This window comes from Eupeodes corollae, chromosome 1 (assembly GCF_945859685.1).
Source record: "Eupeodes corollae chromosome 1, idEupCoro1.1, whole genome shotgun sequence".
Taxonomy (NCBI): domain Eukaryota; kingdom Metazoa; phylum Arthropoda; class Insecta; order Diptera; family Syrphidae; genus Eupeodes; species Eupeodes corollae.
This window is the reverse complement of record NC_079147.1, coordinates 1603162-1621987: the sequence shown is the minus strand read 5'-3', so window position 1 is coordinate 1621987 and position 18826 is coordinate 1603162. Positions and strand designations below refer to the sequence as shown.

General features: G+C 31.6%; 1 protein-coding gene across 6 annotated transcripts in view; it reads left to right on the top strand.

Annotated features, from left to right (window-relative positions):
• The window catches only part of LOC129943074 (neurexin-1), a 90435-nt gene extending 72450 nt beyond the window's left edge, over positions 1-17985 (top strand). For 4 of the 6 annotated variants that reach the window (XM_056052288.1, XM_056052287.1, XM_056052286.1 and 1 more), the window contains exons 16-20: positions 2892-3649; positions 3737-4090; positions 6363-6598; positions 8615-8921; positions 9264-17985. In XM_056052288.1, coding sequence (XP_055908263.1) covers positions 2892-3649; positions 3737-4090; positions 6363-6598; positions 8615-8921; positions 9264-10192 — 2584 coding nt within the window. In that variant the 3' untranslated portion in view covers positions 10193-17985. The remainder of the gene's footprint in view (positions 1-2891; positions 3650-3736; positions 4091-6362; positions 6599-8614; positions 8922-9263) is intronic. The other 2 variants (XM_056052290.1, XM_056052289.1) reach the window with 1 other exon arrangement.
• The last annotated feature ends 841 nt before the right edge of the window (positions 17986-18826 follow it).

Genomic DNA, 18826 nt, shown 5'->3' with positions numbered 1-18826 from the left:
TCGTAACAAATAAAAGAAATCTACGTTTTGAAGAGAATTTGCTAAAGATGTTCTAGAACTGAGATTTAAACACGAATTTCAAGAATAAAAATGCCCCAAAAACACCAAAAGTGACACTTTTGTTAAACTAATGGCTAATGGAAAAAAACAATGCACGTTTTATATCTATTTATATTGAAGAGCTTTGAATCTCTTGAGAACTTAAGTGAAAAGAGATTCGGTAACGTGTAATTTGTGTCTGCCAAACAAAAGTTTCTTCCCAGCTTATTTGTTTACCTTATTTTGTTTTTATTTCATATTCGGAGAAACTGTGTACTTAAATGCACTTATTTCCTTAAATTCAAGAACCCAACATTTTTCTCTCTACAATTTTAAAGTTTTGGTGACTCCTTTAAGATTAAGCATCAGCTCCTATCTACGAGTAAGAGCGATAGTAATAACAGACTCCCTAAAATTCAGTCCGAAAAAAACTAAGTCAAAAAAAATTAAATTTATTGATATCAGTTTCTTTCTTATTTTTTGAGTTTTTGATTTTTTTAGCGTTTTTCGGATTATTATAAATGGCAAAAATAAAAAAAATATTTTTTTTGGAAAAAAGCTAAGTTTCAAAACAATTTGTAACATTTCTGCGTGAAATCAACAAAAACCCTTTTAACTATTATGATAGGTTTTACTCTTAAATATGGCACTTAAATATGGCATATTTAGAAAACTGTCAAAATCTTGAAATGCTTTTATTTAAAGAGTTAGAGTATAAAGTTGTCACTTAGCCCACAAAAAAGTCCCGCAGTGTCAAATCGCATGATCGCAGTCATTAAATGCCTCTTGCAATTAAGACATATTCGCTGGAGTTGTGTGGCATGAATCACCACTAAAGTTATCACTAAGCCTTTGAAATGTTTACATTTAAGGTTATATGCACATTATGTTATGTATATGCGCCGTAAGTCAGTCCTTATTCCTGAGAAGGACGAGAAATCAAAATATTCTAGTCGACAACACTTTCAATTAATGCAGCGATATTTTCAGTGTTACGAGCGAAACGATGATGATGTCCTCATAATGGTCTCGTCAAATTTCTTCACAAATTTTGAAAATTGCTTGCGTAGTTAGACGATTATGTAAACCAAAATCTCCTTATAAAACACGATATGTGGCTGGGCCTGTCACCATTTTTTGTAGTAGTTTTTAACAATTTATATGCGTTGTGGGATAGTTAAGCGATCCTTGTAAATGTTAAACTTTTAACTAAAAAAAAAATGGTTTAGCAACTTAGTTTGACAGATGTTGAATTCCAGTCCCATACTTTTGAAACCGCAAAGTGAATAAACCGTTATTATGCTGATTCATCAATTGACACTTTACTAGGAGATCAATTACATTCAATCCTTAAATTCATATATAAAAATGGAACAGTTTAAGATAATTGCTCACAACATCAACTCCTGGCGGTGAGCCCTATTTGATGGCAAGCTTTTAAACTTGCTGCCCTTGGCATTGTTCTGACGCTTAGTTTTTGAAATTCGCTAAAAGTATTTCACAAGTTTTACCCTCTATTCTTTGGCGAAATGTTTCGAGTGAGTTCCTCTTTCTAAGCTACCAAGACTTGATAACCTTTGGTCTTGGTTTTGACTATACAAATATTGATTTACACAATTACATCATTCTTTTATAAAATGATTTTTACTTCCACTCCAGACTTTTTATCATATATAAATACCGACTCAATTGTCGATTTGTATATTTACTGATTTTCATGGCTTTTTTATAATTTTTATCAGTAAGTCAAACTCGAACCCATGAGGCAGGACGACGGTCCCTCGTTACCATCGATCTCAAGATATTTAATCTTAGGAAGGAAGATAACTATTAGCTTCATGCGTTCGCTAACAAGTTAAGAATTTCATCAGTGCAGTTCTCCGCCGTGCCTTTTTCAATTATTGTTAACTGCACAGTATCAATCATCACCAAACTACACTGATTTCTCTAACTTGTTCCCAGGAGTCACCACCAGGAGGTGCAAGTAAGCTCTTCTTCCTTCCAGACTATAGACAAGCATATAGCTTTCCCTATGTCTACATGGAAGTCAGTTTGACCCCCAAAAATGCAATATTTTAATTCGTTGGTTCAGATTTATATTTTTATTAAAAACGGTTTCCTTTTAATATACTTGAAGTACTTGAAAAGAAGTTAAACCGCCTTACAGTTGAGAGAAGTTGATATTTAAGTTCTTCAATTTTCAGCCAAATAAAACAGGACACGTATTGATTTAGAGAATACTGACTGTTTTCAATGTAACAAAAGGAAAAGAATAAAAATACAAATTTTGTGTGCCCAATATCATTGAAAAGTAATCTGTTGTCAATTATCACTATAAAGGTAAAAGATTACAATCCTTATGTGTTTTGAAATTGATTTAATATTTCATTTGTTAGAACGATTTGGACTTAAAATTTAGCAAATTTTACTTCAAAGATTTCAACTATCGCAATGATTAGAGCCAAAAACCATTGCAATCTTTTAATGTCAAATGATTGGTTTGAATTCAATGAAGATTGTTAGTTTTATACTTTCTTTTTGTCGTGACTTATACGGGATTTTATGACTCTTATCAACAGTTTTTTAGACAAGAATCAGAAAAACAATTGTATGTTGAACATAAATATAATAATAAGTAAAGTACATCACTATTATTGGGAAAGAAAAACAAAAAACAACGTTTCCTTTGCCCTTTTAAAGCTCTTTAATACATTCATCAGAAACCGCACGTTCGCTAGTTGAACATATTTTTATATATTGTGTATTTTTGTATTGAAATTTGTATTTTTTAAATCGTGATTAAATCATTATACCTATTACACATCAATATTTTTTTCTAATTCAATTTGCAGATACATTGACATTGTAAACAATCTCGGTCCGGAGCTATCCGCCCTGCCAACAACAACATTCAAATTGACAGCACGCTTTGTGAATTCACCACCCGGCAATCCATATCATGCGGCAACGTTTCGTTCAAAGCATTCATACGTAGGCCTCCCAATGTTAAAAGCCTACGCCACGATTTCAATAGATTTCAGATTCAAAACGGTCGAACCGAACGGCCTGCTTCTGTACAACGGTGGAAGGCGTAATGATTTCGTGTCCATTGAACTGGTAAATGGTCACATTCACTACACCTTCGATTTGGGTGATGGTCCGGTAACGATTCGTGACAAGTCCAGAATTCATATGAACGACAACCGATGGCATTCGGTTAGTATAAGACGACCAGGCCCCAAGACCCACACCCTAACCGTTGATGACACATTTGAGATTGTCACACTTCCCGGCAGCAATATGCATCTTGAATTGTCTGGTATTTTGTATATCGGAGGAGTGTTCAAGGACATGTACTCGAAATTGCCATCGGCAATTTCCTCGAGGTCTGGCTTTGAGGGTTGTTTATCCTCGCTAGACTTGGGCGACACTTCACCCTCTCTGACGAGCGATGCTGTTGTGCCAAGTTCCTTGGTTGTTTCCGGATGTGAAGGACCGACAAAGTGCAGTCAGAATGCTTGCGCAAATCGTGGCATATGTGTACAACAATGGAATGCCTATGCATGTGAATGCGATATGACTTCTTACACTGGACCTACGTGCTATGATGGTGAATCCCATAACCTGTCTTCTACATGTCATGCCAGTTGTTGTAAAAATTTCTTTTCTTCTTATTTTCTTCTTCAATGAAAAACAGAATCGATTGCTTATGAGTTTGGTACCAACAAAGGGGGTATTATTCAGTACACCTTCCCAGCTGGACTTCAACCTGACACCGAAGAGGATAACGTTGCTCTTGGATTCATCACAACAAAATCGGATGCTGTGCTACTAAGAATGGAGAGTGCCACTACACAGGATTACATGGAGCTTGAGATTGTGGAAGGAAACATTTTTATGGTCTATAATATTGGAACGCGCGACTTGCCCCTCGGGGAGATAACAACTAAAGTCAATGACAATAACTATCATGTAGTGCGATTTATCCGCAACGGGGGCAATGCTTCTCTCCAGCTCGATGATTACAATGTTCAGACAGTTTATCCTCAAGGTGAGTAAAAGCTTTATTATGAACGCCTATAGAACGAGAGATGTGGGTTTGGTGTAGATGAATATGCGTACATATTTACATAATCAATTTGCTTCTTTTAAGCATAGTCAAAGATTAAGTTGAGTGGATGTCTTAGTCTGAGCATTTTAGGGGCTGAAAGTTTAACTTATCTCTTTCAAACATCTACATCTTTTTCATTTTGATACTAAAACGAATGTTTTAAAAAGAAATTGATATTATATTTTATAGATTTGTATAGAATTAAAGCGTAGGTTAAATCCTATAAATACGATTCTTCCTTGCTAATGTTAATAATTATCACAGTCTTTTTAAAACACACTATTAGCAAGCCTAGTTAGGAACTTCGGCTATACCAGTTTCAACAACGTTAGATGTTTCATTTCGGCAAAGTATAAGCCTATCTGGTACGATTTGGCGTTTATGAAATTTCTGTTTAGTGTTGACACTGCTGTAGTTTTCTTTGCGGCTTCTTTTTAAATGTTCGATCCGATTGGGGTCTGGGGTCTTTGCTGGCGGCCACGGCAAAAGTGCAATATTAGCATTAGCTATATTTGTGTGATACAGGCCGTATGTGGTCGAGAATTGTCTTGCATAAGAACAAACCCATCGCCTCTCTTTGTGAAAATGGATTCGCAACAGGTCGTATAACCATTTCAATGGAACTGGCGGCGGTAACGGTGCCCTCATCCAGAATAATCAGCTCTGTTCTTTCTAGCAAACTTACTCCAGCCCATATCATAACAGTGGGGCTCCCAAATCGGTCGCTTCGGTGAACGCACGGATAACTGAAACGTTCACCTACCCTTCTTCACACTCGTATTAGTTTATCGTCCCTCACAAATTTGATTTTGCATTTGTCTGTAAAGAGTTCAGAACTTAAGTTGTCTATGGTCTAATTTGAATGCTCACCGCCCTACGTTAATCGATCTGCCCGATTGGCCAGTGTAAGTTTTGGCGGAAAAGCACGCACTCTAGAACGTTGACCATCTTCGTGGAGTCGATATCGAGTGGTTTGAACATTGACTTGAGTGCCAGTTGACTACCACAGTTGAGTTTGTAAAGCCAGGGCGGTTCCAATACGCTCTAGACAAGCAGTTATTCGAATACACCGGTCTTCTTTGCTGAGTTGTGGCCCGAATTCTTCCTGATCCTGGTGTTCTTGCAATACTCATGGTTTCCTGGAAGCATTTCCACACGTGTCGGATAGCTCACCGCGACCCACCGATACGATTTGCAATAGACATTTGCGACACTCTTGCTCCGGCATATTAATTATTAACCGCTCTAATTGCGTTTTTAGTATCCGAATGGAGTCTTGAACCAGGCATTGTAATGAACGTTTAATCACGAAGAAATAAAGAACAAGAATTAAATTAAAAAAAATAACGCTGAAATCAGACTGAGAAAACATATGCAATCATTTTTGAATTGATTTTTTTTCGAGCGATCGTCTTTTTTTGCCTATTCATTTGGAGGTTACGGTAAAATTGTTGTTCAAAGCATTAATGTGGAATCATACATGATACCTGTGGTTTGTTGGAAAATCTATCAATAATATAGTAGGATTTTACACGAATAACATAAACAATATCCGCAGTAAGGATACTACCGATAATAGTTAAAGTAGAATCTTACTACGGATGGGTTTTTGACATTTATACGAGTCTCGAATGGATCTTATGTGATTTCGTTCTCAAATGTTGGTAAGATTGATATTGCTTTTGTATCTCGATGGCTGTGTTCGTTGAGTAGTTTTGCATTTGGAATCATGTGTTTTCCATTAGGGTACAAATCAATCTGTTACTGTTGATATTATTTTGTTTTGTTAATGAAAATGGACAAACTGGGCTTATTTTGCAAGAGAAAACAATAGAAAAGATAATTAAGTTTTGCTATGTTCCCACCAAAGGTTTATCTCACTTTTTTGTGATCACAGGTTAGATGAATTTTCGAGAAGTTTAGTTTGTTTGTTTTTAAATCGCTTTTATGTAAAAGGCCGTTACTATGAACTGGAACACATTGCTTTTTGTTATTAGATTTTGCACTATGTACTATGAATAAAATAAGATTAAAAAATCTTTAATATGGATTTGGAGTTGGAGAACCTTTTGAAAACTTCAGTTCAAAAAAAATTCGACACTAAATTTTCATAATTTGAGTATATAACACACATTAAAATAAAAACCTAGAATAAATGGGTTTTAATTGATTTATTTATTAATTTATTTCTTTATTTATTTTTATTTCACAGGTCATCAGTCAACTGTATTTAATACAATGACAAACATACAAGTCGGTGGCAAATATAGTCGTTCGGGTCGATTTCGAGTAGAACGACCATTTGCCGGAGTTATAGCTGGATTATCAATTAACAAACTTCGCATTTTGGACCTAGCCGTTGAACGCGACCCACACATTACGATACGAGGAGATGTACAATTGGTAACTGGAGTATTAGATAGAAATGATCTGCAAAGAATGCAGCAGGTTAGGGAGTTTATTCAAATCAAATCAATTCAATTCCAATCAAAGAGCGCGAATCCAAAACTGGTCGCCTCTCTCGTTATTCGTTCGTTCGTTCTTCTCTTTTTTATTATTTTTCGAATCAAGTCGATATCAAAACTCTCAAAATATCAGAAAAAAAATCAATCAGCATTGTTCTCCAATCTTCTTTTATTCTCATTAATGTGTATGCAAATATAAGTAAAAAACATATTATTTGCTAATATTTATTTATTTCTTATGTGTGTTTATCTTAAAAACAAATTTCATACATTTTAATTTTATCTTTTTTTCAAAAGTTTTTTATCTTATAAATTTGATAACCTCAAGATCTGTGTATTTCAATCCTTGCATCTCTATGTATATTTGCCTATAGCTTTCTCTCGTATTTGTGTAGGATTGATGCAAAATAATTTATTAAACATTAATAAATGATTAGAATGCTTAAGCTATAATAGTCCTCGCATTTTTTGTACACAAAATACTTAATTTGTTTGTATTCTTTATTTTTATTTTACTTTGGGATTTTATTTGTTGAATGTTTCTATATAAGTTTTATTTTTATTTTTGTCACATAAATATTGTTTTATATAAATTTTTAGTTTTTCAACCACATTTTTATGAGTATATGTAATATCAGAAAGTCAGATCAAAAGCTGTTTTATACAGATAATTCAAATTAGTTCGTTTCGGCTACGGGTTAAAGTTGGAAATTAATTTCGATACAAAAAACATTAACTTAACAAAACCAGCTGCAATCAGTCAGGTTCATTCACATTTAAAAAAAAAGTCCCTATAGCATTTATGTTTATACGTTTTTTGTTGTTATTACCAAAACAAAGAACACACAAAACACCTATTCAATATACACAAAACAAAACACAGAGAATTCTGCATGCCCTCTGAAATTCTTCCGTTTCGTACGTTTCTGGAATAAGTCTATTCTCCAGGAATTCTACATAAATGAGTCTATACTTTAGATCTGCAAAATTTTCACAGGAGGTTATTAAACCTTTGTTTTGAAAAACTGAACAAACAGGATCAGCCCATAATTGAATTAAGAACCGTGTAAAACGGATTTTTAAATCAAATGGAAATAATAAGTCGTTCGTAGATTGTTTTTTGCGACCAATATTTGTTGGTTAGAAATAAATTGGTCATTGAATTAAAGTTTATCGTCGTTTCTGAAAATATAATATTATATTAATTTAGTAAACACTTTCTAGAAGATAAAGTTTTTAGTTTTGCTGACGTTTCATTTTTTTATTACAAACTGTATTGTTTTAACTTATACAGCTTTTGGCGATTTCAAACTTTTTAAGAAGGCACATTTTAAAATTCCGTTAAAAAATAATAGCGTAAATTCGATTTTAGGACATCGAAATCCTTAAACAAAATATTTTTTGTTTGTTGGCGCCTGGAATCGTATGTGTCTTTTATCCATTCGATCATTCTCCAGCTATTGCACAGATATGTGTCGTTTATTTCAATGTATACAAGTTTAATATGTTTAAATGGAAATTATTAAATACCTTGTCTTCGTAGATTGAAAAAAAATGATTGCAGAAATGATTTAACATGGTTTTTCAGAAACACAAGAACAAATAACACTTAATTACAATAAATACATATGAGAAACATTAAAAAAAATTACACAAAAGAAATTCAGTTTTTAGTTAAGATTTTATTTATTTTTTATTTTTAATGACATTTATCAATTCGTATACATATTTCATATGACATTAACTCTCATTGAATATTTTTTTTTAGAAAATCTCTTTCTATAATTTACTTAATTTTGTATCTTTTTATGAACTCACTTTTATCTTATTTTTTAAGAATTTATTGCACCTTTCTCTATCTTTCCATCCACTCGTTTTTCGTTTTTGTATCTTCTTTTTCAAATTCATGCCAAAACACCAATCATTTAATTGCACCATAATTGCATGTTAAAATTGGATTTTTTGGAACTGGATGGTCAATGGTTTTTATAATTTACAGACCCCGGCTAGCGGTTATCCGGGAGCAATGGATGATCTTATATTTTCTGGAGCTGGGTCTGGCTGCAGGGGAGACGATGAGGATGAGTGTACTCCTCCATTTGAATCGGGCAGTGGTGATGATTTAATCACTCCGGTATATGTTCCACCCACAAAACAACCTTCAAGTCCTCAGAAAGGAGTCCTAGATAAGGGTGATACAAGTGTTACGGAAAGGACATGTGATGATGAGGACTGTCTGCATGGGTCCGGAGATTATGGTGAAACTACAGAGCAGTTTACGTCAACAACATCAACAAAGGGAACAGGTCAGTTAAAGATGGTGACTTATTTTATGTTAGTTACGTCTAAAAGAAGTCATTTATACCGTGACTTGAAAAGACGAATTAGTACTTTTTTCTATAATATATGTATATTGCAAGGAATAAGTCTTCTTCTTTGTATTTCCTACGTGCATCATCAGTTCAAAAATATCTCTTTAGATTTTATATTGATTGATGATGCTTAACCAGTATTTTAACAAGAACCTGTGTCTGCTAATGATAATTTATGTTAAACAAGTTGCTGACTCCAACGACTTGTTCAAATAAAAATGCTCAAGATCTTATATTACGTACAAATATTAAATAAATCTTAATTTTTTTTTTCAGAATCTATCGTTGACACTTCTAGTTCGACCACAACAAGTGGTACCTCAAAGAAGCCGGATGCTGTTATCACCACAGAAACCCATCATACTACTGCTTCCAGCAAAGCAGAACAAGACACCACCAGCACAATTCACGACACAACTATTGCTGTTACAACAACTGGCGTCAAAACTACGCCATACCACACCACAGCTATTGCTACAACGCCCCAAGGCACTTCAACAACTACAACAACCACAACGCATCGTCAAGTCTACACATCGCCACCAGAACGAGAAACAACACCTTATGACACAAGTCATACAGTGCCCGAAATTCCTGAAAGGACTTCAACTACTGAAATAGAAGAAGCACCATTACCTCCACCACCCCCACCACCCGAGCCAGAGCCTGAAACGCCACCATACAACTATCAGCCCATACCGCCACCAGCGCCACCATACAACAACAACATCTACAGACCCAAGAGCAAAAGCGGACGGATAAATTCCATCGAAGAGGAACGCACTGCCATGATTATCGGAATAGTAGCAGGCATCCTAATAGCAGTTGTCCTAGTTATCCTGCTCGTCCTGTGGCTAAAGTCCAATGGTGACCGAAATTACAAAACCGAATCAGAAAAGGCTGCTGCCTACGGAAGTCACAACCCGAACACAGCACTTCTCGGCAACACCAGTACAAACGGATCTTATCACCAACAGCGCCAACAACACCTTACAAATGGCCATAACAATATGCCGACCCAAAGTGACCGCGGAGGTGGCTCATACGGTGGCATGGGTAGCAGTGGTGTAAACGGCGGAGGAGGCGGTGGTGGAGGCGGAAGTGGCGTTATAAATGGCGGCGACCGTCAACAATCCACAGCGGGTCTTGTGCAGCCCAAACAGAAAAAACGCGATTCCAAAGATGTCAAAGAGTGGTATGTGTAAAAAGTAGTTATAGGAAGAGCTAGAAATTAAATATTTAATTAATAACAAAAACAAAATAACTCACCTACATACAAAATAATATTAAACATTATTTTAGAAGCAAACAAAATTAACACATAATTCCTAGCGTTTAACTTTAAAAAGTTGAACTATTGAAAAAAAAAAAAAACAAAAAACAAAATAAATTTTTGAATCAATAAGTTTTAAACTAAAAAAAAATCAAAAAATAAAATTTAATAAAGGCAGAATTTTATTCAAAGGACTTAAGCAATTTGATTGAAATTTTTCTACACAAAAAGCTTTAAACCAACAAAAAGAAGAAAATTTTTAAAAAATTACCTACCAATAACAAAAACGTCTAAGTGACGATTGTTTATTTTTAAATCCGGCTTCAGCTTATTATTATTATTTTTTGGTATATGGTAAATAAATTTTTGCAAGTAAACTTTATATTTTATACAAAATAAAATAAAATATTATTTTAAAGAATGATTTAGTTTAAATAATAATAATACTGTAAGTAAAATGAGATTATTCAAAGAAAGTGTATAGTAAAAAATGAGAAAAAAGAATAGACAAATTTTTTTAAGGAAAAAAGTTATTAGTTAATTTTTAGAATTAAAAATATACAAATACGTGGTGCTGTAATTTAGTCCCAAAAATGCATTTAATTTGAATGATTATTAATGATTAATAATGATTATCTTTGTTGTATGTACTTTAAAACTTCGATAACTTATCGCGCGTTTAATTATTTTTAGTTTTTGAATTTGCACAAAAATTATCTTGTGTTTTTTCTACAAGCTGTTCGGTGTTTTGCTAACTGCTTTTTTTTAATTTTGCTTATTCAATAAATACTTAGTCTTTTATCATAAATTATTTCTTAAAAAAATTTAATTAGCTTAAAGTTGTCAGAAAAACTTATGATTTTGTTGTTAAATTGCAAAATCAAAAGTTAAGTGGTTTTACTTCATCCGCCGTATAAAATTGTTGTAATAAGTACATCAACTTATCTATATTACAAAACAACAATGTTAACAAATCGGTTTTAAAGGGTGAGCCGTCGAAAGGTTTGCAAAGGCAAATGCTATTGCTTTGCTATGGTTTGTTCACACCTGATATTAAATGAAGTACCCGCAGTTGCAAATCATTAATTGAGTTAAGGATTTTAAATATTTATACTTTATCGTATTTACTTGAAATTATTCCAAGTATTTAAAATATTGATCAATTAATTTGTCTTTTATGTGGCCTCATATTAAGTACAGTCTGTTACATAAGAGCGGTGTCACTGTTAAATAATAACAACAATTGATTTTTCGAAAACTCGCAAATGTATTGATAATTTGGTCGTCAATACTCAATGCAAATACCTCAGTAGCAAGTCCAATCTTCTTTATTGTCAATTATGGCCTGGCACCGTCGGGGCACTAGTCTTTAGGCATATTCTACCGGAAAAGATTAAATTACATGGCTTGCGTCTGCAAAACTACTTTTTTATCATAGCCCACACATTTTGTATGAGATATGTATCCGGTGACTGAGATGGCCAATCTACACGCTCGACTCCGATGTTTTGGATCGTTGTCCTCTGGAAGGATCCAGCTTTCATTTTTCTTGATATACCATTGCTTAGATGGTAACAAAGCCTTTTGATATATTTTATTTATTTTTTTGGAATTTAAACTCTCGGTAAATAAGAACAAAGTACCGAAACCTTTGTTTGAGAAGCACCCAAAAACATGGACCTTGCCGGGTTGAACATTCGGTTGAAGCATCCTACTGGTTGAGGTTTTCTATTCTTGTTTGATGCTCGGAAATGCCCAGAATGAGGATTCATCAGAAAAAATTAAGTTGCTCTAATAGCGGTCCAAGTTTTCCTTCGCCCATTCCACTCGATTTTCAGCTTCACGCGAAGTCAAAGTTGGATCTTTCGCGAACAATGCGAGAATCTTTTTTTCGGCTTTTTTTGAGACTTTGCTTGCACTTCCGCGATCAGGAAAATCATCAACGTTACCGGCCTTTTATAGCGATTTATCCACTTGCTAACGAACTGCTTCGACTTTCCCATATATTTCGCAATAGCGCAGTTTGGGTTAATTTTGGTAGTTTTTCATGCGAACATAGAAAAAATACGCTAGAGGCGTAAACAGAACTCATTTCGAAAAACCACTCAATTGAAGACTAAATTTGACAGACAGCTGACTTTTTACAAAAAGCATGGAAGACTGAGGTGCCCTCTATGTCATAGAAAAAGAAACAGGAATCTCCGATTTTTTATCAATGTGTAAACCTTACATAAAAATTGATCCTGTAATTTCAATTTTTTCAGAAGTCAATTGGCCACCTTTTTCAGTGTTAACTTGAATAATTGAAACTTAACTTTCGGAACCGAAAAAAAAACTCACATTGTTAATTTTATTTTAAGTTCAGCTTTACTAAAACTTCCTAATATCAAGCATATAGTGATGTGGGAGCTCAAAACATTCGTCTTCTATTTCGTGTTTTGTAGGCTTTACTTTTTTACCGACACTGACTTTTGGGAGAATTCGACAAAGTCTTCAAAAGTTTTGAATTACTTTTTAATGTACATCGTTCTAAAGATGAACAAATTAGTTTGGATTCGTTTTGAAAACAAAAACAAATTAGTTCAAGTTACACACTGAACAGCAGTTTTATTTTGTATCCGTTTTTATGTTCTTTTTTAAAAGTAATATTTTAAGTTCTAGCTTTGCAAGCGACATCATTTTAAGATGCATAATATATCACAGAAACGAATCATTTACAATATATAGCTACAACAAGTAGATTTAATGCAAACAAAATGTAAACATATCATAGCGAGGATACAACTCGTACCAAGAAAAAATCAAACTCAAAAGAACAATTTGCACTTCTTGCAATTAAACACTTCTTTGTGTTTATCAAGGACTAAATATATTTTAAATCTTTGTAATATTGTTTTTTCTTAAAGTACGCTTATTGTACTTGCTAAACAAAAAAAGAGACTAATTTTTTCTTTAATCTATTTCTGAAGACTATATATAAATGTATATTGAACAATTTTAACGAAGACTATCACGTTTCTATGCGAAATGTATTGTACGTATTTTTAATTTAATATTTTCTTTTCTTAATTAATGAAAAATAAGGGTTAAAAAGATGTCGCTTTGGCTTTTTTTGTGTATATCATTTAATATTCTTTTTTAATCATAAATACAAATGATTGTATATTAATTTAAGATAATTTGCACTGTACATACAAATATATTTGAATTGCAACAATAAAATAAATTAAAAATTAAATTTTTTCATTCATATCAAAGTTAATGATAAATTAAAATGTAAATATTAGGTAAAATTAAAATTATAAATAAATATAAACGAATAACTAAAATGCAAATTTAAACAAAAATATAAAGAAATTTAGTATCTCACATAAAGTTATACAGACATATATATAAATACATTATGAATTAAACAACAATTACGTTAAATGGTTAAAAGGAAAAAATATACCTATAATTTGCAATTTGTTTTTAAGTTTGTTACTGTTACCGTAATATTATTAAAAATATAATTGAGCGTTATATATCGTATACAGCTGATATTTATTTTTACATCACGATGGTAAAGTAGAAAAGATATTACATTGTTTATCAGTTTTTGATTTTTGCATATAAATCATCTTAACAAATCAATAAAGTTTGACAATAAAATAGTAAACAAAGAATAAAGATAAAATAAAAACAGAATAAAAAAGGCACATAAGTTATATACACCTAAAACGCGTTGTAAAATAATAAACAGAACGCAGGCTTAAACAATTATTGTATTTAAAGCATTTGTATAACTTATTTTAGCCCCAAACAAAAAAGTATATAAAATAGACAAATTCAGTATTAGCAACATAATTCAGTATGTAAATCATATAACAATGAATGGGAGGGTAAGGAAGAACACGACGTGTTTAAATAGTGACATGGTAATAATTATGTAAATACATAAATTAGTATACTATATTATGAGTATGTTCATGGAGCCATTACTGTGTGATTTTTGATTTTTTTTACCAAATGCTCGAGTTTCGCTGGGATTTTTTGTATTTTAATGTTTTTGATTTCCATTGCTTAAAAACCAATCCAGATGTAGCTAAGATTTAACTTATATTTCCAGAATTTCATTTCCTTGAGATTGAGAGAAGGGTTTCTCCGCATTGTCCTATTGTCCTACTAACTTTTTCTTGTTTTGTTTTTGAGTTACATGAAGCAAATTGCTCGCACAAGCGTTCCTTTACAGAATGTGACCCCAGATCCAGGCCGATAAGTTTCTCTGTGGAAGGTGCACATAAGGCCGCATTCTGCATTCCGCATCTGTATAATGTTGGTGATTTAATGTTCACACTACGCGATGCTTTAAGCAGCTCACAATTAATTATATTTAAGGTAGAAATAAATGTATTAAGGTTTTCTTTTGGTTGCTTGGAAATATTCTACACCAGTTATACCATGATTTTTATAAGGATTGAAGCAAATTAAAAATGACATAACATAAATATTATACACGAGTGCAGACAGTTTGATTTTTCCAATAAGAGTTTTAATTTTGAATCTGATCTGGCTGTTATCTACAAGCCTTATACAGTCCAAAGCTAAATTATAAATCTCATCTCCCGGTGCTTTGGCAATTTACTTAAGCCTCTTGGACAGTATTGAAAATGCTCTAAACCATTTAGATTGATTAGTGATAATACAATCATAGGATTATTTAGTCGCTTGAACATCGTGGTGAAGTTTCTTGCCTCACTATTTTTGACCGTTATTTTAACAGTTTATGTTCTATAGAAATAGTCAGCTGAATTCCTTCCCTTAAACAGTTCAACCGTAATACTCGCGCTTCTAGGAATGCTTATCAGTATACCCTCGAGCCTAACTTGTACTGTCAAGTACAGGGATTAAGCCGTAATACTCGAGTGTGAGATTATTATAAAAAGATGCTTAGAATTGGCCAAATAAATTTCGATTACAAATCTTTAGAATTCTTTCTGTGGGCCCACGTAAAATATAACTTCAAAGATACAATTCCTGACACTTTCGAGGGCAACAGAGAATGAACAATTTAGGAAAAGCATTTTCTTGATTTTGTTTTCAAGATTTGTAGGTATGTTAAAACTAAACCACTTATTGGAAAACGCCGCTGCCGGTACAAACGCAAGACGTTAAATTTCATAATGGGTGTTACTTTCATACATTAACAATTATATTATTCTGTTTACATTTCATTTTACCATACACTTATGCACATCGACTTTACTTGGTTCTAAGCCTTTTCCCAAGAGGATAATTGTTGGTTAGGCATTAAAACAATAAATCACTTAATATGTATAGAGCCGTGTTGAAAATACTTATTTTAAATTATTGACATTTATTAAAGCCTTATTGTTTGTAATACGCTCCAGAGGTACACAATTTTGTTTTGCAGTTCAACACATATTTTTAAGAATTGATTTTAAACCCTAAAGGTGATGCAATTTTTCAAACCTACCTTACATTTTTTGTACATCTTACTTAATACGTACTCTTAATCTTAATAATAATAATAATTGCACTCTTTTCATGGTCCTCTTGTTTTTTTGTTTTTCAAGATATGAACACATTATAAACTATATGTTTATAACACTGCACTTGACCCTTATAAAATCTCAATCTTATAGCTCTATAGAAAAACAAACATCTATAAAAAATAAAATTTAAGGATTTGTTCAAAAATACTCACCGTATAATAGAAAATTCCGTCCGCTATTAATTATAAATTTGCTTAAGCAGGATTTTTTTTGCAAGCTAAAAAAGCATTATTACAACTTCCAAATGTGTTCGTTAAAAAATATATAAATATAAACTCTTACATTAAAAACCAGAAAAACAAATCAAAATCTAGTACGTATGCCTTTAAACAAATTTTCCATCTCGTGTTTTGACTCTTGCGTCGCGTCGTCGTCAAGGTATAAGTTTATTACGAAAAAATAGTCTCGCATTTTCTTCATTCAAAATAAACTCAATTTTTTCGAATCATTTCGAAATTTTTTACATTTTCTTATACCTAAACTTTTTTGAAAAAAAACTACATTTTTGTTAACTTTTTATAAAGAAAAATCTATTCAAGCATTTAACAACACTCGTTCAGCACCAATCAATTTATTATCTACATGCATTTTCATTATTATACTCCGCGTAACTAAATATAATAAATTATCTACAAAATTGTACATCAATTCTCCGATTTTATTAAAACTAATAGTATGTATATACTGAATGTTTTTTAATTTTATTTTTCCTTGCACACTAACTAGCCAAATTTTCTTAAGTGTCATTTATACTGCAAACAATTCAAAAAGCTGCACTCTTTTCCATTTATCCAAAAAACAAAAGTTATTAGAATATTGTATGTATCTATGTTTTTAACGTTAAGTAAAAATGTTTTATTTTTTCAAAAAGCTTGTTTTCAAAAGCAAATACAAAAATTAATCACAAAAAATATATAGGTATTTATTGATTATTTTGTATTATACAATAATTATTATATCTTATATAAAAACAAAATAAATCGACGGAATATTGTGTTTCTAAAAAGAAAATGTGTTAAGGGTGAGATAAAATATCGTGAAGTTCATGTGTATTTTTAATAAACAAAAAAATTATATTATTTTAAAATGCAATGTATTAATACGAAAAAAAAATAAATAATGTTGTAGTATGCTTTCAATATTATACTGCATCATTTAAAAATATATAATAAACAAATTTAACAAGCAAAGTGCAACAGAAAGCGACATACGAGTCATAAGTAAGACAAAATGATAAAAATAACAAAATTCAAAATAAAATTAAACAAAACATAAAATAGATATGTACGAGTATATCATATATATCTATTAATAAGTTTAATGTATTTAGATTAATTTATTTTAAATATATAATAAAACAAAGTGTGCGACTGACTGTTTTAAAAAAAAAAATATTTAAAAAGATTAAAAAATACGAAAGTGTATATATATATGCATGTGAATATATAAAATAATAAACAATTGCATATATATATATATTCTTAGGCAAGTGTAATAGAAATGAATTAGAGACAATTTATCTATGTAAAGCAGATAAGCAAACCTATAGACTTATAAGCTGTAAATTAAACAAAAAAGAAGAGTAAACATAAATAATAACACAAAATTGTATAGGAAATAAAAATTGTTGTTAAGTATTATTTAAGTATAACAAAATATAAAACAAAATAATTTAAGAATAACACACAACACACAAAAAACAAAAATCAGAAAACAGAAAAAGAAAATACAGACTATAGGCTTTTATTATAATAAATTATGTAGAAAAATAAATAAAATATAATTTGCTGTTTATTTAATTTAAGTGTAGCTACCTAATTTATTGTGTTCAATCATTTAGTAGTCCAACATTTAAATAAAAGGACTTTACAGTTTTAGTGATTTATTTAGCAAAAAGAAAATTTAAAAAAAAAGGCAACATTTGTAAGCGGCCATCTTTAAATATATTGTTTAATATTTTTTTTTAATATTAATATACTTTTATGATTAATATTATTTATACAATTAAATTTTGTATATTATTTTAAAATATATACACATTTTGTATGAAAATACGTAAAGTTGAGAAATAGAAATGAAGGTTTAATATTGTTATGATGGTTTATTTTTTAATTCGATTATGTAACAAAATATCGACAAGAAAAGTAAAAAAATAAATAAATAAAATGCATTTGTTTTAATTATTTTTATTATGGCGGTGAAACGAAAACATACAGTAAGTTGTTAAATTTTGTTGAATTTTTACATTTAAGTGGAGTTGCTATAATCAAAAGGACAAAACATGTCCAAGTCAAATTTTAAAAACTAACTAAAAAGTTTTTGGAAATTCAAATCGGAGCAGCTTCTGTTGATTTAATATCATTGTTTTATTGTCAAGGACCATATATTTAAAAAAAAAAACACGAAATATTAGTAACACATTTTGAACAATTTTCTGTTGAAAAACCTGGTACGTGAGACCGGCGTCACCATTGATCAAAGTCAAATTTGAGTCACCAAAGGCGAGTTAATACAATTTCCGTTTTTATTGCATATTAAAGTTCGTCTAGTGTACGTGGTTTTGACTTTTAAACATGTGACTTCAGATAACCACAGAGGACAAAATCGCACACCGTCAAGACAGATGATTTAGAAAGCCAATGCATATTTTGGTGAAACATCTCGCGTACGACGTTCATTGCGGCAATCGCAGTATTAGGAGGTGCTAAATTTGGCTCAATTTGACATTTGACGGATTGATAATTCGCCTTCTTCTACACAACTCTAGTTTTAAAAAGTAATTAAGCATGTCAATGTAATGGACCCTATTGACAGTCAGCGTGTTTTTGTTTATTCCTCGAAAAAGTAAGGACCAATGATAATTTTTTTCGAAATATGGACGTTTTATGCAGCATGATATTTACAAAACCGCCGAGATGAAAATGCATTCATCACCCATAAATAACAACATATTTGATTTTTTCTGATCGGAAACCACACCGTAGTCGCACAATTTTTAAATTAATTCTGAA